The sequence below is a fragment of the Nothoprocta perdicaria genome, unplaced genomic scaffold (genome assembly GCF_003342845.1).
Source record: "Nothoprocta perdicaria isolate Ctin4 unplaced genomic scaffold, notPer1 scaffold_135, whole genome shotgun sequence".
Lineage (NCBI taxonomy): Eukaryota > Metazoa > Chordata > Aves > Tinamiformes > Tinamidae > Nothoprocta > Nothoprocta perdicaria.
Genome location: NW_020454483.1, coordinates 1,662,936 through 1,687,619, shown reverse-complemented (window position 1 = coordinate 1,687,619; position 24,684 = coordinate 1,662,936). Strand labels below are relative to the sequence as shown.

Genomic DNA, 24,684 nt, shown 5'->3' with positions numbered 1-24,684 from the left:
GAATCTTAATGTCTAGCATTACCTTAACTGCATATACCACACCTTATTTATTACCAAGATGTTTTCCTTCAAAAGTTGTCAAAGAAAATGTAGAGCTAATTATCAGTGATTGACACCACTAAGACACACTTAACACAATGAGTTCTCAACTCCTTGAAGTCTTCAAAGTATCCATTATCCACAGCTTCTTGCCTATTCCATAAACATCATCATATTGCACCTCAAAAGATCATTTTGTTTATATGAATAATAAGAGGATAGCCTCTTGATAGAAGCAGATTTATACTTTGCTAAGAGAGTAAAGAGTAAACTAGGTTAATTGATCCCTTTTATGCCTAAATTTTTCTGTGAAATGAGATTGTGCTAGAACAGACGCTATATATTCTGTTTTTCTCCTCAGTTGTCAGAACATGGTAAAAAGCCCTTTTGCAGTAAGAAGCTAGCTCATTCTAATTAAATTGATAGAAGAAAATCCTAGCTTTCTATGTCATAATACCTCTATTTTGAAAAAAAAAGTCATTTTCACACACTTACAGCACTACATGACCTTTGTGCCAGTGGGCCAATGGACTGTAAAGAAGACGAAGTACAGCCCTGTCACTATGCTTTCGTTCAGCATTCAACATAACAGGCCCTGATACAAACACATGATTTACTTCTACAGTGATATTAATACTACTAACTAACATAGTTTTATTCTGAAAGGCAGAACAAAGGATATCAAAAGTATATCTGAGTATGAAACTTCTTGCCACTTAAATATTTCCTTCCTTTTCCCAAAATTCCAATGGGAAAGATGTTTATTAGCTACAATCTGAAAATACAAGATAACTAGACTTAACAATCCCTTTTATATTAAGAGATTTTTCCAGACCTTTGACATTCTAAAGAGCAGTCAGATTGGTATGTGCCAGAGCAAAGATCTGGTCAAACCTTAGTCTAATTCTTATCTTATATTTTTCAACTGTTCCTGAGAGGATAATCCTCAAGCAGTCTGTTACAAGTGCAAAAATCTATCTATTCAGACAGCACCTAGAAAGCTCTAGTACGCTCTAATAGGTATCCTCTAGCAAAATCTTTATAAAGCAAAGATAGTGTAGCACAAACAAATTTAGAGCTAAGAAGTTGATTAGGGAAAGATTAATTGTTAAAAAAACATTTTTGTTGTGTTTATTTACTTGTGAAAACAAAATTCCATTTTGATGTATGTAAAGAACACAATGCTCACTTCTGCAGAAGGTGCACATAAATGAAGGATTTGATTTACACATCAGGAGTTGTTTGATAACATTGCATATAGTTACTATTTRAAGTTAGAACCTCACTGCATCTGTAAAAACATTGCAGATCATAGTAAGACTGGAAAAAGTAATTATAAGTTCTACTTTATTTAGTCTGTACACTTACAATCTCATCCATAAACATATATTACTTATCTAAAACTCGAAGACTGGTATTATTAGCAAGTGGCATTCTCACAGAATGACAATTGTAGAGAAAATGCAAACTGTGTAACAATTAAAAGTTTCACAGAGGGAAGTTGTAGGAATCACATTAAGCTACTTGTATGTCAGGAATGTGCTGTGTGTATTTTGCATGCATTTCAGCATCTACACATGGCACATAAATATTGACTATGTCTTTTCTACTAATAAAATGTTAACAAAAAAGCTCACAGAAAAACAGAATGTGAACCGGCACATATATGGGGGAAAGCGTCATTTAGGGAATGGCAGTTGGCATGAAACTAATTTAAATTTCTACTGTTTAAGGTTGTCTCAAAAATTTAGCCTGACAGTCCTGCTATTTTTATTTATGCAGAGAACAGGCTAAATATATGACTGACAGAAGACCACTCTAACAAGGAAAGAAATATATTTACAGAAGATACTCATGTTTGCAAAAGAGTCTCATGGAGAAATTAGTGTTAAATGATCAGCTTTGTGCTTCTCCAGGCCAGCATGGGATGGCATTTGTTTATCAGATGGTAACAAGTGACATTTGCAACTAAAGTCTTCCCATAGAGTCAGTACACCTCCAAATCACAGTCACTTCTTGAATGTGAAATTAATGAATAAACTTAGGGCTCTGGTCAGTAGGAAAGGAGAGCTGAATTGGAGCCAGAAGCTTCAAATGCTGATTCTACTGAAGAGGACACATTTCTTTAACATGATAGGGAAATTGGTATTATTTTATCTCGTACTGTGAAGAGGAAGAATGGCTGTGAAGAATTAAAAATAAGTTACTTTACGGTATAACTTCTCTCATCAAGAAGCTTCATTTGATGTAAATACACTGCCCCTTCTTACGGTTGTTTTTGTTCTATGGAGCCATTTCACATGGAGTTCCTGAGAACCCAAGAACTGCGGAAATATAACAGATTGACCTAAGGAAGACACAATCTTTCAGTCACTCTTGCCGAAACTAAATCCTAACAGAGAGCTTCTCCGCTAGAGGCATCAAAGGAGCCTGATGAGCTTTGAACGAGGAGGTTTGCAAACTGCTCTGTGCTACCAACAGCTGGGGAAGGGCAGCATCTGGGAAGCTGGAGGAGGAGGAAATGACTGCACGGAGAGCAACAGCACCCAGGAGCCAGGCCAGTAAATGTTATTTAAGTCATGCAAGGACAGCATTCTCATAAATATGGCAGGGGATGCATAAGAAGTATCTTAGATGAGGATAATAAGAAAGTCAAGCTGCCCTATCTAACAAAAAATGGAAGTGCTTAAAATGAGGGAACATAGGCAATCCTCTCTCCATCTCACCTCTGGAAAAYCTTGTAAACATTTGTTCTTTAAAACACTATTATTTTATGCAGACAGCACTTGAACCATTTTGCCAGAGATCTGACTATCTTTTCTTATCATTTAAGGCAATATACTTGCCCATAAATGAACAGTTCATTCCCATTTCTCTGATGAATTGGCCACTCCATAAGAGTATTCCTTAGAATCATGATTGTTCTTTCCCACTGATTTTTGCAATCATTAACAGCTGCTATGAGGAATAATCACACTCACCAGCAATTTCAGCCATGTACTTCTGCGCACTTCTATTTTTGATAGTCAGCGGTACTTGCAATTCCAAAGTTTTATGGGTAAGAGATAAGATTTTCCAGCAATAGCTGTATTTAAGAAGACAAGCTCTTTTACAGATTTTCTGCAAAACCTAGTGTGCTTTGCTGGCACTGCCGAATTTACTGGCACTGCCACAATCATATGCTGAGTTTGGGTGTTAGCAGCTCAAAGATAGATTGATATAAATGGAGCTAAAATATGCTGCCATCCATTTCTCATGGACTAAAATTGTCTCTATATATCTATTACTCAGTTATGATTGATTTTACTTTTTAACAGCGTAGCCCAAGTTGCACAAAAAGAGCATCTTAAAGTGAATTACGGTGGATGCTTTTSTGCTTCCAAGTAGCAGAACGAGTTTATAGTGCGTTCCTTTTGCCACACTGCAAAAATGCCACGGAATTAATACAAGCTGGACAACCAAGTGTTTCTTTCAATGTTTCCAAAATACCTGATTAATACTCACAAGTAAGCAGCCTTTCCCTCTTCCAGTTCTTTACTTTTTCCACTTGAACCACTCTTTTTCCCGCAGATCCTCCTGGTGATGCACATGAGCAATCCACATTGTCGTACAAAGAAGCAGCTAACATCAGTCACAACAAGGATTAACAAAAGGGCGGCCACTCCAAGGCCAATGACAGCACCGAGTCCAAGACCGTTAAAAAGGGTGTCTTGAAGGAAAGAAAATTACAATTCTTTAATAAAATTCATACTAAAGAACATACTTTCAACAGCTTTTAAGGCAACCATAGACCAGGATGTTAAAGGACATTTACTAATGAACCATTCAGAAATCAATGTAAATAAATAGTTTTAAGTATGCATACAGCCTGATGAAAGCCATTTTTTTCCATTTAATATTTTCCCACTGACAAAATTATGCTCACAGAGAAAAAGTGGCATTAACAGTTACATAATAACAACATATCTCAATATTACAAGAATGAGAGAAATCAGTACGCAGTCTATGAAACAAACTTTAAAAGTTCAGTATAATAATAGTCAATGTAAATTGTCATTTTCCTAGCTTCAAATTTAATTAATTAGACATGGTGCTAGGCAGAATTACTGAAAGGTTGAAGACTGGTACTAAAAAATGTATTTATTCTTGTATGGGTCATATTTTGAATTAAAGTAGAATCAAAAAGCCTTCAGAGAAGTTAATTTGAGCTTGTAGTCTGCAAACAATTGCACACACTCTCAGATAAATTAGTGTGAGGAAATTATGCATATTCTTAAGTAATTACAAGGTCAGAACCTCATTTGGTACAGTGCTGTACCCTGAAAATATATTCATATACTTAAAAAATAAATGCATTCTGCATCAGATCTTACTAACTGCCTTTGTAATACWAAAGCTGATGCTTAGCTAATTTTACTTCACAATAAACCTTAGAAAAAATATTTTTAATGACTTAATTGTATTTGTAATGACTTAAATGTAATTGACTCATTTGACATTCTATAATATACAATAGTGTCCCAGAGTATTTTGAATATTGGGATTCTAAGAAAAGCAACGACTAATGTGTTTGTAAACTCAAATTGCCCTTCTGAAGGAGAAGACTTGCATCTGATCAATAGGCCAGGAAAAAAGAAAGCAGGAAAAAGACCTCCATAACAGCTGATAAAAGCAGTTAGCTTAAGAAAATATCATTGTAGCTCGTGATAGGTTGCTTAAAAAAATGGCCAAAGGCAATTGTCTAATGTGATTCTACAGCATAAGTAAATGCCCCAAAGGAGTAGAACACTGCACATCAGTGTTACTTGCTTAATATTRTACTGTGTTGCAATGATCCACTAGTCAACAGTGAAATAGTAGGCTTTCATTCACAGCTCTATGCCTATTGCCAAAACAAAAGCAAKATTTTTCCCACAGATGAATATTTGTGTTTGGTTATAACATAGAGCAAAACATAAGATAATATGCTAATTTTTTTAAATGGTATTACTACTATTATCTTTTTTCTCTCCCTTCTGCCTCAGTGATAAACTGTGGACTGCTTTGAGATTAAGAATACTGTTTAAACTTGCATTTTATTACTTATTTTTTAAAAAATATGATATCTTTTTCTTTTAAATGTAATTTGAAAGTGATATTTCTATACTTTCTCTATTTTCTAATTCACATGATATTAACAGAAATTTGGGCTTTATTAGTTTATTTTATAGAACTCAACTTGTAAAACCTTCTTTCAAAGGGCATGCACCTTCTTATGCAGTCAAGCTCATTTTATATTGTATGGGTTATTCTTTAGAAGTTTATTATGCAATAAGCCAAAGTTCAACAGATGTATACTTGGATGTATGGCTGAATGGAGAGATGGATGAATGGAAAGAAAAATGAATATGCATAACTATGTGTAAATATGAATAATACACAGAAACCATTTTTGTCTCACTGGAATACAGTGATGTGGCATGACTTGTTGGCCAAGCTAACTTTTCAATGAATTCATTTRCTTTTCAACAACAACATTCCTTGTTAAGTATAAGGAATAATTACAATAATAATACAAGGAATACCTTGTAAGTATACTTTCTGCTATATTTTCAGGAAGTTATATCCAACCATACAATACTTTCATCCTAAAATTTAGTCATTTGAATTGTTTGAATTGTCAGGAAGATATAAGTACATATTTAATCAGAGTTTATTCGAATGCTCTTATGTTTAAACTCGTACARTACCAGTAAAATCCTGTGGACTCAGTTTCTTAGAGCAAAGACAAACCTTCTTAACCATTAAACAGAAATGTGGAGGAGGAAAATAATAGTCTTTCAAATCCATAGTTTCTGACAAATTTGGGTTTGTTTTTGCAGTTGCACTATTAGGAATTTTGTTTGTTGTTTGTGCTTTTTCTATGCAGTGTTAATAGGTCTCTTCCGCGAGAAGATAACATTGACAGCATTTTCTGTCTCTCTAAGCCTGCGATGCAGCAAGCTCCCCTCCCTGAAGCAATTCAGTTACAGAAATGGCTGTGCTGCCTTTTCTCTGGCAAGTGAGGGAAATGTTTGTAGTAACACTATTGATCTTATATAAAAATATTTGTATGCATTTGTCATAGTTGTGGATGTGGCTTGGTTTTTCATTTTTAATCTTTTTGGCATTGGTGAGACATCTGAGACATCGCTTTATGATGGATATATTTCCTATTAATTCCATTCCATCTTTCCCAAATCAGATTAGGTACAATAGCTTACATTATTTCAAAGAATATTAATAGGCTAGGCAGGAATGCAAATCTAGAATATTGTGAGGACATATTCTGCAAGACTAGTGTTTTACAAAACTAATGTCTGCAACTATTAAAAATAGTTAAGATTTATTATGGAACACATACTCATATCCATTAAATMTAAGAGGCATTATGCATTTCTCAGCTTGAAAGAAATTGTAAAATCACTCCAAGGACATAATCAGTTCTTCAGACTGTCATAGTCTGTAGTAGCAAGAAATAGCAGTACAAGCTCAGTGAACCCCTGCTTGGCCAGAGCTATTTTGTTCTGCCATGTCTTTCCTTATACGTGCTTGGCACAGATGACTCAGACTAAGAAAAGACCTAATCATAGTATCTATATAGTAGATACTAATGATAGTACCTACTTAGCAATAACTGTAATACGCAGCAAAATGTAATTGTGCAATATGAGATATTATTCATGTAGTAGATGTTTAGAGTAGTAAAACTGCTGACCACAACCAAAATTTATTTTTAGGTAAAAAGCCAGTTTGTTCTATCCTCTTCTGCTACCTGCTAGACCTTTAACGCTAAAACATAATGAAATGGTTGTCTGAAAGCGACCACTTTCATTTGCCGTCATCACTCTAAGTTTTGAGCACCCAAGTTAACGACTTTTCATGTCTCCTTCAGGCCAAACTATCCAGTATTCATTTAGATATTATTCTTCATAAAAACTGAAGAAAATATGTATCAGCATATTACAGATATTTCTGTTAACAGTGTTTTGGTCATGGAAATCAGTAAATTTGCACATTATTGTGAAAGCARACTTTAAGGAACTGTTCTGATTTTCTTCTGTAGCAATGTTAGTCCTTTCCATTAAGGTTCTATCAGCTTTGAGTCTTGTTAAATGAAGTCCACTGACAGCTTACGCTGCTGTAGCCATTCAAGGTCAGGACCCCAGAATGAATGTACAAATACTCAACAGTTCCATAAAGAATTTTAAAAAAGAGTTTATTTTCCATCTTTAAAAATTCTATGATATTATTATTGATATTATTAACAGTATTAATACACTTGCTGAATACCTTATGACAACATATTGGTGGATTTAATATTGGTATTAAGACTGGTGTGTTGAATTTGATTGGTGACCTGTCCTAGGAAAAGCAACACTGCATCTAAATTGCAACTGCAATATTAGCTGTGCTTAAATCRGGTGAAGATACTACTAGTCTCTGCCCCTTTGGATATTTTACTTAGAACATTTATCATCTTAATGAGAGAACTCTGACTTTTTGATGGAGTTTTGAGCAGATCGTTGGTGAGTTTACAWGTGAAAGGGATTTATGCAGGGAAAGAACTTCAGTTACTTCATAAATAGACCCCTACCTTGACATCTGCTTGTGTTAAGCCTGTGGCTTCCTTCTACACATATGTCAGTTTTAAGTTTCGTAAAACATATAAAAGATTGTCCCCTACTTTCTATTCCAATAGCCAGGGAGGAGTTAGTCTGGGGCAACAAAAAGTGCCAAATCACCAGAAATCACCATTAATATCCATAATAATAAGAAAACTGCAAAATTTATACATCTCAAGGAATACCCTATAACTTTTCAGTGAAGACTGAGGTGTGGAAGCTCATGGAAATGAGTATCTGAATTAATTACATGTGATATCCATGGCATTTCTTGGCTGATTTTACAATTATACATATATATTGTTTCAAAACTTYTGTTTTCTTTTTCCTTCACTTATTTTTCCTTTTACTTCACTTGGGCCTCTTCTGTTTTTCTTGCCTCAATCCTGGATTTCTGATTCATTCTCCCTTTTCTATTTATTTAATATCATCTTTTCCTCCACCTATTCAGCAGTTTTGTGAAGCAACTTCTATCTTTATAAGACTTTATAAGACTTTTCAAGCAACTTTATAAGACTTTTTTTTTTTTTTTTTTTTTTCCTTTTGAAACCATCTGTTAATAGTTTTCTTTCTTACAACCTTTGGGAACTCTTCCTTTTTAATATTTCTGATACATTTCCAAAAATTACATCCACATTACTCCCTTCTCTCATCCACCCTRAAGAGTAACAGAACACAGACTAATCTTGCAGTTAAACATGGACTATGACCATCCCTTATCTCTGTGGAGATAAGAAGAATTGTGYTATATTAAAAGAGTATCCTGTGTTATGTTTTATTTTTATAATAATGAAGCTATATTAATTTTAAATATTTTTAAGTTCATCCTTGGCTTGTTTCTGTTCCGTTTAAATTACTGAGAATTTGCACTGATCTCTGCTCCTGCAAAAGTCAGTTGTAATATAGTTATAGCAATGCCAATTACCGTAAAAATTGATTTAGGCCTATCTCAACTGCTTTCAAAAATCATATCCTAATGTATTTATGGTATCACAATAATTTGGAATCTTGCATTAATGTCTTATGACATCAACAGAAATGTAAACTTATTGACTAGATGTTAATGTCATTCTATACATAGTTTTTAAACTAACTTTGAAAAACAACTATGTTATCAAAAAGTTTTGTATTTAATTAAATTGGTATTAGCATTAATGTGACAATTCTTAAAACACAACAATACTAAAATATATTACAAGCAGCTCTGAATTTAAATGGATTTTTGTGTTCTATTATTCAAAATACTAGTATTATTCATGCTGTGCCACAATAATGCATTTATACATTGTGCCTTGTTTTTCTAAATGARAACACATTAAATTTATATGGTATAAATTCAAATTTAATTTGACTGAATTAGATTTTAACTTTTCTCTAGCAAACTTTATTGTACATCTGTCTTTGTAATCTGATCCTAATGGTGCCTTTTAAAACACGGGTTGAAAAAATGTGTTACTTCTATAGTTGTCAATGAGTTTTAATTATAATTTGTCAAATATTTGATTCAAAATAAGAAGTCCTATGTTATATAAAACATGGCATAAAGAATATAACACATCCTGTCATGATAATGAAAGAAACTGCTAGTTTWAAAAAAAAATCACTTTGTTCATCCACTTCTTCATTTATGTGGTTATCAATGCGCAGTACTTCAGGAAGTAAATTGCAAAACTTTCACAAGAATGATTAAAAAAAAATGAAGCAAATTTCTATAAATATCATGGAAGGTGTGGGCAATTTTAAAGCTCTTATTTATTAAATCAGGTGGATTTCTTACTCTTTATAGCATAATTGAACATTTTTTCAGAAACCACTCTTCAAATAATGACAAAGAACAAATAACTTCTGCAAGTAATTCAGAATTTCCCAGTGAAGAGAAATAACTTGAAAGATTAAAGTTTGTAGATCCTCAAATATAATCAATTCTGTGTGAATCTTTAAGCAATTTAGATCAGAGGCTCTAAAGGAAGTCAAGTCTAAAGAATTTCTGAAGAGACCCACCATCTAAGTGTATACACAGAGTGTACAGGTACACTTCCTATAGAGAAAAATTAAAGCCATTGCTTGTGCACAAAGAGACAGGAACTTTACATGCAAAATTCGTATGTACAGATTGATGCTTCATCACGGTATATCCTTTTATGTAACACAATTTGATAGTACGCTTGCAGAATCCTTGTGTACAGATTCAATCGCTTGCGAAATAAAACTGCAAGTGGTACATGAAATTCTGTTGGAAACTCCACGTTAGCTCCTTTCTGTGTCTTTCTTCCCTTCCACTCCTCCCTTAGAAGACATCAAAGATCAAAGAATGGCCGATGATTCTACATTGCCTTTTACCTCTCCAGATCTTTAGATCTCTGGGGAAAAACACAATTCTTCATAACACCTCCCTATGCTCATGGCGTAGCATTTGACACCTACATTTGAATGTGTGTGGATGACTGTGCAGGGATATCATGCTTTGAGTAGTTGCTTTCCCTTTGCTTAGCTCTGAAGCTGAAGTAGGAACTACTACTCTGGAGCTTAGTAGTTGAAAACTATCAGCTAGAGGATGACTTTGAAATGGTGGTATTGAATGGTGGCAGAATAAAAAATTATATTGTTTATCATCTTTTTGAACTGTCCTCTGGTCCAGCCATGATGGTTGTGTCTGCACTTCCTGTGACTACCATCTTTAGCTGTATGCCTGATCTGGAATCCTTTGAGTCAAAGGCCAAAGGCCTCCAAGATACCTCTACTTAAAACTTCTAAAACAAAAAAATACATACATCTTTAAAACAGTATCTACTGATAAGCACCCAAACAACTGTAATATCAAAGTATCAAAAGTATCAAGTACCAAAAAGCTAAACATTTACATAAAACCATTCTACCATAAACCATAAAACTTCTACCATTGAAAACTATAGAGGTGAAAAAAAGAACAAAAAACAAAACAAAACAAAACAAAAAAAAACATGCACAGGGATACATCATGAAAAAAAGCAAGTAAAGCACAATTAYAATTGCTGGCACAAGCATTCATTGCAGGAACACACGCAAAAGCATCCAAGACAATAAATAATGTTCTTTTTGATCCAGTTCCTTTATACAAAAGATTATAACTAGAGTTAACATTAAATTAATCCCTATTTTTTTCTGCCTCAATGATTTTTTCCTACCCCTTTCTCTTTGAACAAATACTGCTGGCAGTKCAAGCACATGAGGATACGGGCCTTGTACTGCCCAATGAGTAACTTTGACAGATGAAAAAAAAAGGGGGGACCCTCTTTAAAAAGGGGGACTGCAGGGACCGCACTACTGAGCCTGATATAACAACCTACCCAGAATGAAGGCTCCCTCTGACCTTCTGTCTTTAAGCGACATATTTTTTGTGTCTGATAAAAATAGCAATCAGCCAGCTCATTGCTAATGACTCTGAGCGTGACCCCCATCACAGTGGAGTTACTCTGGCCTTACTTGTGCACCTGCTTTTGGTGGCAGCAGCAAGGGCAAGCAAAACGCACGCTGTGCTGCCAGGCATGGACGCTGTGTGGGGATGGCCACACACAGGCCACAGAGCTGCAATGGAGCAAAGAACGGCAGCGTCGGAGATGCACGTGCCCAAAATGTACATCTCCAAAGGCTTCAGATTTCTTTTCTCTAATGTCTTCAGATATCTTACACTTTTCTTCTTTTTTTGGGGGGAGCAGTAGAACTCTTCTTGCAAAGATGAGTTGCAAAGATGTATTTTCTGAAAGGACTTTTGCTTAACATTTTAAAGGAAGATTTATTTTATAATGAGCTTTTCYGCATACTAAGACTTGAGTTCTCATTTACACTAATGGCCCTTTACAATGCCTTTCATATGCAGATGTCTTATATGGGATCTAAATGAAACAGGCAAATAAAACAAATGTTGTCGTGTAAATGGAAGCAACAATTTAAACATTCCCTTCAAACACAATGTTTTTAAAATCTTTAGAGTTGTGGTTTGTTAATTATTTTAAAACTCTCCAGGAAGCCACAGAAAAAAGTCTAGTGTGATGAGGCATTATCAAGTAGCGAAAGCCTTTTCTTTCATGTAGCAACTCAGTCAGCACCCAAAGTAAATACATATCTTTTTTTGCCACTGAATGCTTTTATGAGAAGCCTCAGAAAAAACAGAACAAAAGTCCCAGCTTTTTCTGTCTAAACATCAACCACATGAGGCCAAGTTAAAAAAAAAAAAAAAGAAAAGAAAAGAAAAGAAAAAAAAAAGTTGTTCCAGGACGAGTTATTTCAAACCTAATCCAGGGAACAGAAAACACAATGGCAGAGGAGGAAAAAAAAATGTCTCCCAAAACAAAACAGAAAATGCCCTCAAACATTACATATGCTATGCAATGCCTTTTGATTTCTATCCTGTAAGCTAAAGAGGAGGGTAGAGACAGCCCAAACTTCCTACATATTGAGGGAATAAAGGCTGCCCATTTCAGCAATTCTTGAAAAAACTTGAGCGATCAGCTCTTCACCCAAGTTGTTAGGAGGCCCCGGGGAAATGATGTTTCTGTGTCCCAGCTCCCTCAATTCAAATTGACAGCAGATTTACTGAATATAACTCTTGGAGAAATTTATAAGAACCTGTGAAGATTAATTAAGACTGACATGGGTACTGAAAACATACAGCTGTGTTTTGAATACTGTTATTATATAAAATTATTTTATTGTGTTAATTAGGGAATTCAAAATCATCCTGTGTGTGTACCACAGAGATCAAAGAGATTTTTGCATCTTTATATTGGCTGACAGCCGTAACCAGAGTAGCAGAGTCAGGAGGCCTGAAAAGAACTGAACTGTTCTGGGATTTGGTTTGGATTGATGGAGTATTTCAGGCTCGACAGGACTTTCTTTTGGCTCTTTATGACAGAGGCAAATCCAAACAGGGAAATTCTGAGCTCAGTAGTGGTACAATGAAAAATACTTTAAATGTGTAGCATTAGCGACACAAAGAGAAGTTTATTATTTTATGTGCTGCTGGCATATGGTGCATTTGTTAAAACAGTTGCACTGGTAAAACTCTAAGTGGCAACACAGTTTACTTGGTATAGGGTATATATGTACCAAACAGTTCTTCGTGATATAAAAACATCTGATTTTTAATGCATGACTGTTTTAAGAAGTCAGACTAAATTATTAAGGAGAAAGCGCACAGCCTGGTTATTCATACAGACATTTCACATACTTGGTTCTATTACTGAGTAGACTGAGCACCAACTAACATGAACCAAAATAAAGTTTATTCATTATCAGATAAAACGCCAGAGTTAACAGCTGAAAGAAGAACACTGGTACAAGGTTCAAAAATCTCTTCAATTACATGATGCATAATGTGGATAATACAAAGGATATATAAGGAAAACAGGGTTCATCAGCAATAAAGAAAACACAGAGATGCTTTAAGTCAATTTTCTTTATTATGAAAATGAAGACAGAGGTTGCAAAAAACAAAATGAACTCCGAACAACAGATGAAAAACATGCACACCGTTACACAGATTACTTCACAGCACGTTTGGAAAGATGCTAAGGGACATTACACTAACCCCAGGCACACATTCCCCTGGGAGGAAGCTGTGAGATGACAGCAAGTGCAGCAAGCTTGGAAGAACAAGATGGCACCAACACATGAATGATATGGGGGGGAMCAGTAGGAAAAGAAGTTATTGTTTCATAAATTAAAACCTACTACTTTAAACTCAGATTGTTTTTATGTTTTTCAAGCTTACAAAACTGTAGGGCTTACAATATTGTTCCAGGAGCAGGATTTTTTAAATACATTGTATATAATGTTTTCAAAGGGGATTGTGCTGGAAACATAGACTAGGTAGGGTTTGCTTTGCTTGTATTGCAGCTCATTTAACATGTATCATAGTCAAAATTATATGAAAATAACATGTTTACTGGAACTTGCATCTACAAAAATATTAGACATGTAAAATAAATATTCAGAACTATAATATATATATGAAAATAACATGTTTGCTGGAATCTACAAAAATATTAGACACGTAAAATAAATATTCAGAACTATAATATATATATAATATATAGGATATTTTTTATATATATATATATATTTTACTTAATGTGACCATGATGACAAGAATAACTACTGTAACTTTTCAGGATGTTCAAATATGTAACCTTAATAAAAATGGGCATTCTTAACACAGCTGCTTGACCTACTACTGGGAAAATATTTATGCTTAATGTATCTCCCACTTGTCCATATGCTTCAATTTAATCTTGCAGTCCTACTGTCCCTACTGCAATGACATAATGTGAAAGTCAGACATTCATGTTAGCATTTTCGATCTACCATATGGTAAATGCCAATCAATAACCTCCTGTAGGGTTCCCAAGCGTTGCTGAGGTCTCACTGACACAGAGCATCAGATCTATAAAGTGCTATCCTTAAAAAGGAGCCATAATTGATTTCACTTGCTAATATATACAAATATAGTTTGCCATCTCAAGGATCTACTCCTGTGTCTTAAATCCTTCTTAATAACATATGCATCTCTCTTACAGATTAGCACTACACRCTTAATATACTGATTTTGTTTTTCCAATTATGAAAATAATCCATTTTCTCTATAAAAACTTGTGTGATGCACCATAAATGGGTTGTGAAATCAAAATTCTATAGAGAAAACAGAAGCACATAAATGGAAACAGAAACTGTTGATTAATCAAAAATGGAAATAAATATTATAGGCAGGACAAAGGAATGTTTTGTTAAAATATTTATGGCTACATGATCCATGCAACTTTCATTAAGTGAAATACACAGCATACATGCATTTCACTGCAAACTTACATAGGAAATGAAATAGGATTTTCCCTATATGTTCCAATCAAAGACGTTTGAAATCTAGTATGTGCATATTAAAGGAAAACTGAAGATTCCTGATATAGCGGGAGAAATGAGATGGATGACTTATAGTGAAATATACTCCAAATGTAATCTACATTGTAGAGATTTCAGCAAAGCCATTAGAGAAACCAGAAGCTACATCTGTCATGGGAAGTTAGAATTTCTCCCATTTCCACCAAAATCCTAAGTAAACCAGAAATCAGTTTTCAAAACCATCCTTATACTGGTCAGCAGCTAGAAAATGGGATACTCATACATGCTGTATCTCTTTCTCTCTCTCTCTTAAARATATAACCTTGTTACAAGAAACTATTTAATTATTTAACATTTGGATATACATGTGAGTACAGCTACAGACCTTTGCATGAGGGGTGTGCATAAGGAGGTCCATGAATTAATTTCAACTCCRGTTTGTTTATTTACATACTGAAATTTGATCATATTGCTACTTCTTTAATTGACTGTCTTTTAAAATATATTTTGATATGTATGTTATAAATTTTACATCAGAGCGAGGCCCTATACTTCCATCACAACATTAATGTGGAATGTTATTTTATTGTTTAGTAATAATAGGTTTTGTCTGTCCCACATACCACACAGATGGACCTTTTTGGTTTTTTTTTTTTTCTCAACATACACAGTACAACAATCTTTAGGGGCCAATATTTCCGTGGTTTATCTAGACAGCATATTCTAGTAACCCTACTGTGATAAATAAAGGATCACATTTGAAGTTGCATGATGTAAATCATTTTAGTCATGAATAATTTCTAAAAGGAATGAACATGTCAAAATGCAGGAAACGAAACAGACGACATAAAATCAGATTAGCAAAGAACCCAGTCTTATTCTTAAAAGGTTGTATATCAAAACATTTAAAAAACATCGTTCCTTTGAGATACACTGCTCTATCACAGAATAATCATTATCTTAAATTTATGAGCCATCAAATTGAATTTAAAGTGTAAGTTCAGTATAAAACATTTTAGGACTTCTGTCTTACAGACAGTTGAAAATTAGCATTTCAAAATATGTGACAATGTTGAAAAAATGGTAACATCTTACAATGTCAATCATAAAAGCTAAAATCCCTTTTACAATTACTACATTTAAAGGACAAATTTACTTATCTAACATTTCAGTGCTAATGACAGCAGAATATCAAATTCAATTTGTGAAGATATATTTATCATTTTATTGCAATTCAAGCTGCAATTTAAAAGCTTCTYGGTCTATATCTACCAATTATTATTTAATTTATAAATGTCTCTTTTCCCTTTTTTCCCTTTCCTATCTGCAAGAAGACTTTTTTAAGATCTCCTTTATCTTCCTACAGACTGCATAATACAAAATATTATACAATAGTATTGTTCTCACTACTCTTAAAGGTAGCACGTAAAATATGACCAACTCTCATTGCCTGTAGTTTATTGAAGTTCAAAATAAACCTCCAGGAGGTTCAGAATCAACAAATGCCATGGAAAGGAATGTGGAGCCGTGCCACTTCTAAGAGGTGATTCTGGAGGGCAGTATGTGGGGGACCTATTTTGTGTATTGAATTACAGCTGCAGAGAGGCACACAGCAACTACACATCGTTAACTAAAGCAATTCACAGATTACATGGTAAGGAAAAAACCTTTGTTAAAAACTATGAATTAATTCTCTGAATTCTGTTACACATAACAGACAAGCATACTATGCTGAATTTGCCATTCAAGGCTCCCCAAAAGTCTTATGTCATTCAAACCCATTAAAGGCTTCCAAAACACCACTTGATTTTTTTTTAAGGCAATAACTGAATTTTTTAATTAATTTTTAATTTTTAAGATATTAATCAAAAATGAAAACTTTAGAAGAGTTCTAGAAAACTTTCATCCAGGTCTGTGTTTATCTTTCCCTACATACAAAATTCACAGGGAAAAGAAGAAAACTTATGGCCTTATCAACAGGATCAAAACATGAACCAGAAACTTATGGCTACAATGAAAGTGAAACCAGCAGCACTCAGCTGCAAGGACTGGCCTCCATTTTCACGTCTAGTGGCTTCACAGCACTTATCTGTATGGATGAGAATTTTTATAGAAAAAAAACAGGAGTGTGAAAAAGAAGTACATTTGAGAAAAAGTAAAGTGAAACAATTGATAAAACATGAAGAATAAAGTATTAAGAGGGAGGGAAAAAAAGGACAGTGGAAAAGAAAAAAAAGAGAAAAAATAATTAATGCAATTTTTACATTATGCCAAAGACAATCACTTGAAAGACATTACTCTAGTAGAAACACCAAATTAGGACTAAAATATGGTGAAATTCTAACCATTAAAGTGTTCTGGAGTTGCAGAATGACAAAGTTGGATAATAAAGTTTTCAAAACACAGAAAAGGCCTATCACTTTAAATTACTACACAGGTTAAACTTTCTGGTCTAACTTTACAATTCACCTACGCACTTAACCTGAAACATGCACCAGTCTCATTAACCAAATGCTCTTCAAATCACCACTGCCATCACAGATAACTCTAGTTCAAGTGGCCCACTTAAATTTAAGCTAACCTCRAAGTTAACCAGGAAATTGTGGGTAATTTTAACACAGACCAGTTTCCTGTTATTCTTCACTGCAAAGGCCCACTTAAGGTCATGCTTTAGATTGCCCTAAAGGAAATGTTCTTTATTCTTAGCTGTAAGTCCATGAATTGTAAGCTTAGAAGAGTCAAAACTGGACAGAATACATGGCAGACGAACTGCAAGTATTTTGACTTATAGTCAGGAAACTTTGTGATTTTGTTTCGGAGAATACTTGTGGAAACAGACGGGACATGCAAATAAATACTACACATATAAAGGAAATGAAGAAATACAGATGTACTAATAGAAGTAATTACTTTACTAAGTAATACAGTAAATAAGAGGTGATATCTGTGATTAGACTATTTGATTTGGCTAGAAGAATTTGGCTAGAACTATTTGATTTGGCTATTGTGCTTAGTTTCCCCTCAAGAGATCTGAGAATATCCTGCCAAATCGAAMCTAAATACAAGTTTACACAAATCTTTTTGTGCTGGAGGCTCTAGGTGTTCAGGAAACCATGATGAAACACCAGTAAGAAAGAGCAATAACAAACACTACCTACAGGCTGAAATATCAAACTGTTAAAAATAATGACTAAATACATAAAAAGATAGTTGCATTCATGAAAGACTTATAGGCACAAAGAAAAGCGACATTTGACTATTTGTGCTGTCAGTAAGTTCATACTGTTTCTGAGTTCTCATAAGACTCCAGAACAGTCCATTGTTTAAGTTCATCTTGATAATATGGACATCAGTTTACTTGAAATATGGATGACCAACAGGCAGTTGAGTAGTTGTGTAGTTATTGACTATGACACAAGGCTGAGAAGCTGAGAACATTTTTTTTTTCTTCCTCCAAAATAACGCAATTCCTCAGACATTCAAGGCCTCACAGTGTGTGTCTGGTTACTCTCTAGTTACACAGTAAAATGTTGAAAGACTGTTTTCTTCTAACATTTCTAACAAATTCTATTCTTTTTTTGGCAGAGAACATAGTCACATTTATGCAACAGTTTATGTTTAAACTGGCAGGGAGTGATGCAGTAATTATATGTATGGTAACTATAGTGACTAATAGAGTTAGGCTAAGGTTTCCAAACAGATTCCAAATCTTTTAATTAATAATGATTCAAAGATTGTTARTAGATTTATATTGTAAAAGTGTTACCCCATTTACAGATAATAGCAATGCTGTATTGAAAAAGAACTATCATTACTGTAAAATACAATTACTGAGTTTCTACTTTAAAAGCAAAACACATCTAGATCATAGTTGTAGAACTTCATGAAGTATTACAATTTTTTTTGTTTAATAGATTGGAGATCCTAAGTCCCTAGTAAGAGATTAAAGGGCAGAGTTGCAAATAAAAGCAAATCCACTGGCAGCTGTTCTGGAGGAATTGCTACAGCCCTTCAGTAATGGGCAAGAGATCATCTGTCTTGGGAGAGAAATTTGACACTAAGAATGGAAAGAGATAAATATTTACTTCACAGGTATTGAAGAAATTACTTCTCAGCTATTTTCTTTTCATGATATTCACTTATCCATAAATCCCTCATTGGAGGCTAATAATTGGGATCATCAATAGCAGAAGATATATAAACCTCTACTTTATAAAATGAGAATTATATTAAGGATATACTTAATTATATTAAGGATATGCTAAAAGCAAACACTATTTTGCTTTTTCAAATTCTGATTCTTAGAACGGATATTTTGCCTTTGGACRTATCTTCAAGCTCCTTCTGCATATTTTTTTTTCCCTCTTGGTTTCAATTTATTGCAGATATCTAACCTGCTGCAAGGTCCAAAGGTGCTGCAACTTTCACCTGTTCTTTCACAAATAAATCTGATTGGGGTAAACTTCTAAAACAGCTTTTTTTTTTTTCTTACTGAGATACAATTTTGCTTCTATCCTCAGTTATCTATTTAAACAAAGCTTATAGGAATATACTATTATTGCCTAAATTCCCTTGAAAATGTAGTGATATTGTCAATCACATACAAAAGTTACCAAAAGCCACACAGGTATATTGATGGATGTTTGTGCAGCTGTACATACTTACATTCACGAACGGGCAATGTGCAGCACAATAAGCCAAAAGCTGAAAATGAGGCTAAAATATATATATATATKTATATATATATATGTATATTTTTCTGAAGAACTTATCCACAGTATAGTTTTACAGGCTTTTTCTGGCAGCAGCAAGCAATGGCAGCTTTTTTCAAGCTTAATTCCACAGAAAGAGACTATGGAAGGAAAAGAACTACAACTCTCTTTAATCCTCTCAATCTTTTACGTATGCAAAATATATTTCCCTAGAAATACGAGCAAGTACTAGAAGCCAATTGCTGACTTTTCCTGACATGAGCAAGCTGCGTCTCTCTCTCCAACTCTGTCTTCTATTAGGCCATTATTTTTGTTGCATGAAATGTTTTGTGAGATAACAAGATATGGTCATTGATTTTATGTTATTACTAGTTATGCTAGAAGAAGGTACATCTTGGAAGTTGTTGAGGAAAAATGGGTGATTTCAACTGAGACTGCCAAAGTACAGGATGGCATCAGAGGTCTTGGAAGTGTAAGAACAAGTTAACAGCTACAGGCACTAGAGGCACAAATGGTGACTACAGTGGTCACCAAGGCAATGTGGCCTTGGGATTTGTGTAAAACTGCTTTATGGATAACAAAGAGAACAAGGATCAAGTATTTGACATATATATAATAAAATATACTCTATATAATAAAATTTAGCTATAAATTGTAAATTGTAAATTGTGAACCATTGAAGGAAGCGTGTGAAAACAGACTGTGGTAGAAAACATATAACCCCAGAGTTCAGTGAACCAAAGAGAGGAGGAATAACAAGCAACATCATATCCCTCTGAAGGGTGCAGGATGCTGATGGCTCTTAACAACAGACTAGGAAGTTAAAATTAACATTAAGGGAAAATGCAAACACTACATATATATTTTTTGTATATTAATTTTAACTGCATCATTCTTGAGAATGAGGTGTAATTGAAACTAAGGACAAACAAATTCTTGGAGCTCTATAATGAAGGTTTAATCACATAAACTGCACACATCATAGCTGATCTGGCACTCTCACCTTCAGGCTTGGTTGCAATTTCTTAAAATACAATTCCAAATAGATCTGAAATTAWTTGAAATCTGAGCAAAATATCTCAAAGGGCATAAGAACTGGTCTGATCTGAAGTTTATTTAGTCAAGAAATGTTATATTTATTTGCAGTGTGGAACACACAAGCAACATTGAGGCACATTGTGATTTGGCTTCTAGTAATGCATGGACAGTGTGAGGCCCAGCCTTCTGGAGAAAGGGGAGGTTGTGCCCTCCTTGAGAGCAAGGGAGACTCCATGGAGAGTTGAGACACAGAGCATGGGATGGAGCAGGGCTGGAGGGATGAGTTGCCCACAGCAGAGGCTGTTGTGTGGTGACAGGACATGACAGGAAGGAACCTTCCCCAGGGACCCACACGTGCCCAARAAATTTATTTCAACACAAAAAGTCACCAAAATGCTGGACTGAAAAAATATAGGATCTGCTCTGAGGGAACAACATGGTTGTGAGAGAAAGTTTTCTTTCTATTTTCCTGTACTTAGTCATCCTCAGTTTTCTCTGGACTAGTCAGTTCATTATCTTAATTTGCATTCCTATAAGACACTGACTAAAATGATCAAAAGACCATTTTGGTATATTGGATTTCTTATAGCATAAGAAACAGGTAGAGGCAAATCCACCCCTAAACTCTGCCAAAATGAAGCTTCTTGGCACACTGGGGTTTTAAATTTTGTCTTTAGCAAAGGAACTTATGTGAACTTCATGTTTTCCATTAAACATTTCCATTCTATTTCCAAACCATTAAACTTCATGTTTTAATGGCTTTATATCCATTAGAAAGACTTTTATTTCTACTTTATCACCAAACTGATAACCTCAACATAATTTTATTGGAGACTGAAAAAAAACTCAGTGATGTCTTGGATAAAACATGGTGACAGTGTTAATACCAACGTCACTTTCCTTTCTTCTTTCATTCATTTATTCATACAAACGTGCATGCACATACATGCACACACGTAAACAAATGCTAATACATATATATATGTATAAAAATATTTGTATGTACATGCATGAGTATATTGTAACATTGAGATGTCATTGTTATTTCCCCTTTTCATTGCTCTTGACACAAACCTGATGAAATAATATTAACAGTACATGCAGTACTGGCAGTTAAAAAAAAAGTGAGAAAATCAGTTAACTTATTATCTCCTAACTCWTTTCTCATTTTTTCCTTGTATTTATATTGGTACATTAATTTATAATGAAGAAGACAAAAATTWAAAAAACAAAACACTTTTTAATATATCTATTGACCTTTCAGAGGGATAGCACTGTTTATATACAAGTCTTTGGAAGACTGCACTAGTAAAATTCTTTTGCCATTAATTTCTGAAAATATATATGAAACTTGCACTAAGTAGTCTCTTTTAACATCCTCTTTCTAATCTTTTTATCTTTTATATAAAGTTGTATTAAATCTAAAACTATACATGTCATTTTAGATTGCAATAGTAATGGTCCAGCCTGACAGTCATGGTTTGGACATTTCTGTATCAGCCGTACAGTGCAAAACAACAGGATCTCTATCTCCACATTAGTGGGGAAAGGAAATGGACATGGCTTCTGGTGTCAGGATTTCTGCTCTTCCCCGTGAAACTTAATCTCACAGGTTTTACTAAGGCTGCAGAGGTCCATCCAAGCCCATCTAAGCCTGATAAAGAGCCAAGCCAAATTAGCTCCTTTGAGATATCCCTATCTTTTTTCCTCCTCACAACACCAGAAGAAGCAAAGACTAAAGMAGACCTAGAATGAAATTTACTAAAATTTCACAAATCAGTATTTAAAATATGATAAAGATTTCAGTGACAGGAAAGTGCATTGATCTTAGAGATACACATGCCTTCAAGCACTGCTGGCAAACATTTTGATGAGCTACTGGGAAGTAATAAATAGTATATTCAAAAGTATGCTTGCCCTTCTTCAAAGTTGGATTATTAAATACCTGCTCATACACAGTAAATGCTGAAATACAAGACTATAGACGTTGATTGTAAAAAATAACTGAGTAAGTAGGAAGTAAAACACATATAAGTAGGCAGTAAAGCACCATTATATATATACACACACATGCACTTTATCTACTCCAAAGTGTCTTAATTCGGTCTATTTGCTGAATACTTCTCAAAACCTGCACAAGGATCTATTGGTAAACCCCTCTGAAACACAGAAGTGTTTTTATTAGGAAGTCTAATAAAATTTTAGGAAGAAATTGACCAATTTGAGTGAGTCAGTTAAAGAAGGCAATGTTAAAGGTCTAAGAAAAGAAATTCTAAAAAGCCAGTACTTTTATTTCTTAGCTGCTGGGGCCAATTATGTAAAAATTTAAAGGAGTGTCTGACTCATTTATACACCTACAGAGGGAGGACAGCAATTTGCAGCTTAAGTCTCCTTGCTGGACCTAAGAGTGGAAGTTAATCACATGGTCTTACAAGATTTGCCTGCCAGACAGTTTTCTTAGCAATTAGAAGATGTGGGTTCTGTGCCCACAGGATTTATGCACTCACAGAAAGTACTGGCTTCCAATCCCTGCTCTCCAAGACTGCTACTTATTCAGGCTCTTGGGAGTGTATCCAGGACTTCTTGTGCAGTGCAGGCATCAGAATTAGTCTCATTTCTTGTGATAACTTTCATTTCCCAGGTAATCTCCCATTAAAGGGCTACAAAGCTGGTATGCTTGCCTCTGTCTCTCTCCAGGCCTTGGATTAATTATATTTTCTTATACACATTTTCACCGTAATAGCATGTTAGGAATAGCCAGCTCTCGTTATAGTGATGGGATCTCAATATTGTCTCGGGAGAAGTTATACCCAACAGTTTGAGTCCACAGTATCTGCTGATACCTTAGTTTTGAACAGCATTAAGAGGAAGATAGAAACACTCAGCGCAGCCACAGTGGTATCATCCTGATCATATACAGATGAAAAGCTTCAGGAGTCTTAGATATTTTTGTATTAATCATTTAGGAACGGTTAAGAACAGAGTACCAGTCATGAAAAAAAGCTAAGGGAGCACAGGTTATGTGATGCCAATTTCATCCTTAAGACTATCTAATTACACTGTTATCATCTATGTCTGTATTTGGACCTAGCTATAAATGCCCAACCTTCAAGACAGATAAATAGGGCATCTGAGTTGACTCACTGATAACAGAAAGCATTAATCTGCTTAAAGGCAAGCATTTTATACACATTATCAAGTTTTAAARGGGCAGCTTTCTACTTTTGCAATAATGTAATGTATGTTATTACTTTATTGCAATAGCAATGACATGTCATTTCAAAACAAGGGAACCATATTGACTCATGAATATGAATGTAACTGTCCCACTGATTTAAAGTGTAGCTTGACATACTTATGAGAACGCTCACATGATGTGAATTCCTCGCCCTCTCCAGGCTTTGCAAACACTGTTGTCAAGGAGACTAATCAGTTCCACAATCAAAACTGCAGTGATTCATATAAAGAAGAGCTGATGTTAAATTCTGCAACAGAGATTCCTTACAACTACTTAGAGGTTTGAGGGGAGGACTGAAAAAAAAATCTATGTAGCTATAAAATAACGTTCGAACTACGTCGATTGATAGCAAGTTTAACTAACCTGTTTTATATTTTGACATCTAGAGGCCATTTTTGCGGGCCTCTTTTGCATATTTCTGCGCGTTACAGCAGCTGTGACAGTAACATAAAATACTGATAGTAATACGAAATACTTAAAAACATATCAAAACAGAGCTCAGAGGGYGGTCATAAATGGGGCCGAGTCCAGCTGGAGGCCTGTGGCCAGTGGTGTCCCCCAGGGGTCAGTACTGGCCCCGGTGCTGTTCAACTTGTTTATCAATGACCTGGACGAGGGCACGGAATGCACCCTGAGCAAGTTTGCGGATGACACCAAGCTGGGTGGATTGGCCGACACTCCGGAGGGCTGTGCTGCCATCCAGAGGGACCTGGACAGGCTGGTGAATTGGGCAGAGAGGAACCTCATGAGGTTCAATAAGGACAAGTGCAGGGTCCTGCACCTGGGGAGGACTAACCCCAGGCATCAGTACAGATTAGGGGTGGACCTGCTGGAAAGCACCTCCACGGAGAGGGACCTGGGAGTCCTGGTTGACACTAAGTTAACCATGAGTGAGCAGTGTGCCCTCGTGGCCAAGAAGGCCAATGGCATCCTGGCCTGCATCAGGAGGAGTGTTGCCAGCAGGTCAAGAGAGGGGATTCTGCCCCTCTACTCAGCTCTGGTGAGGCCGCACCTGGAGTACTGTGTTCAGTTCTGGGCACCCCAGTATAGGAGGGATGTGGAGCTTCTGGAGAGGGTCCAGAGAAGGGCAACCAGGATGATTAAGGGAATGGAACATCTCTCGTATGAAGAGAGGCTGAGT

General features: G+C 35.0%; 1 protein-coding gene across 2 annotated transcripts in view; it reads right to left on the bottom strand.

Moving 5' to 3' along the window:
• The window catches only part of NCAM2 (neural cell adhesion molecule 2), a 259,191-nt gene that overhangs the window by 4,907 nt on the left and 229,600 nt on the right, over window positions 1-24,684 (bottom strand). The window contains exon 16 of one of the 2 annotated variants that reach the window (XM_026033881.1): window positions 3,544-3,748. In XM_026033881.1, coding sequence (XP_025889666.1) covers window positions 3,544-3,748 — 205 coding nt within the window. Of the gene's footprint in view, window positions 1-3,543; window positions 3,749-16,427; window positions 16,645-24,684 lie in introns of those variants that run through there. The other variant, XM_026033882.1, reaches the window with a different exon arrangement.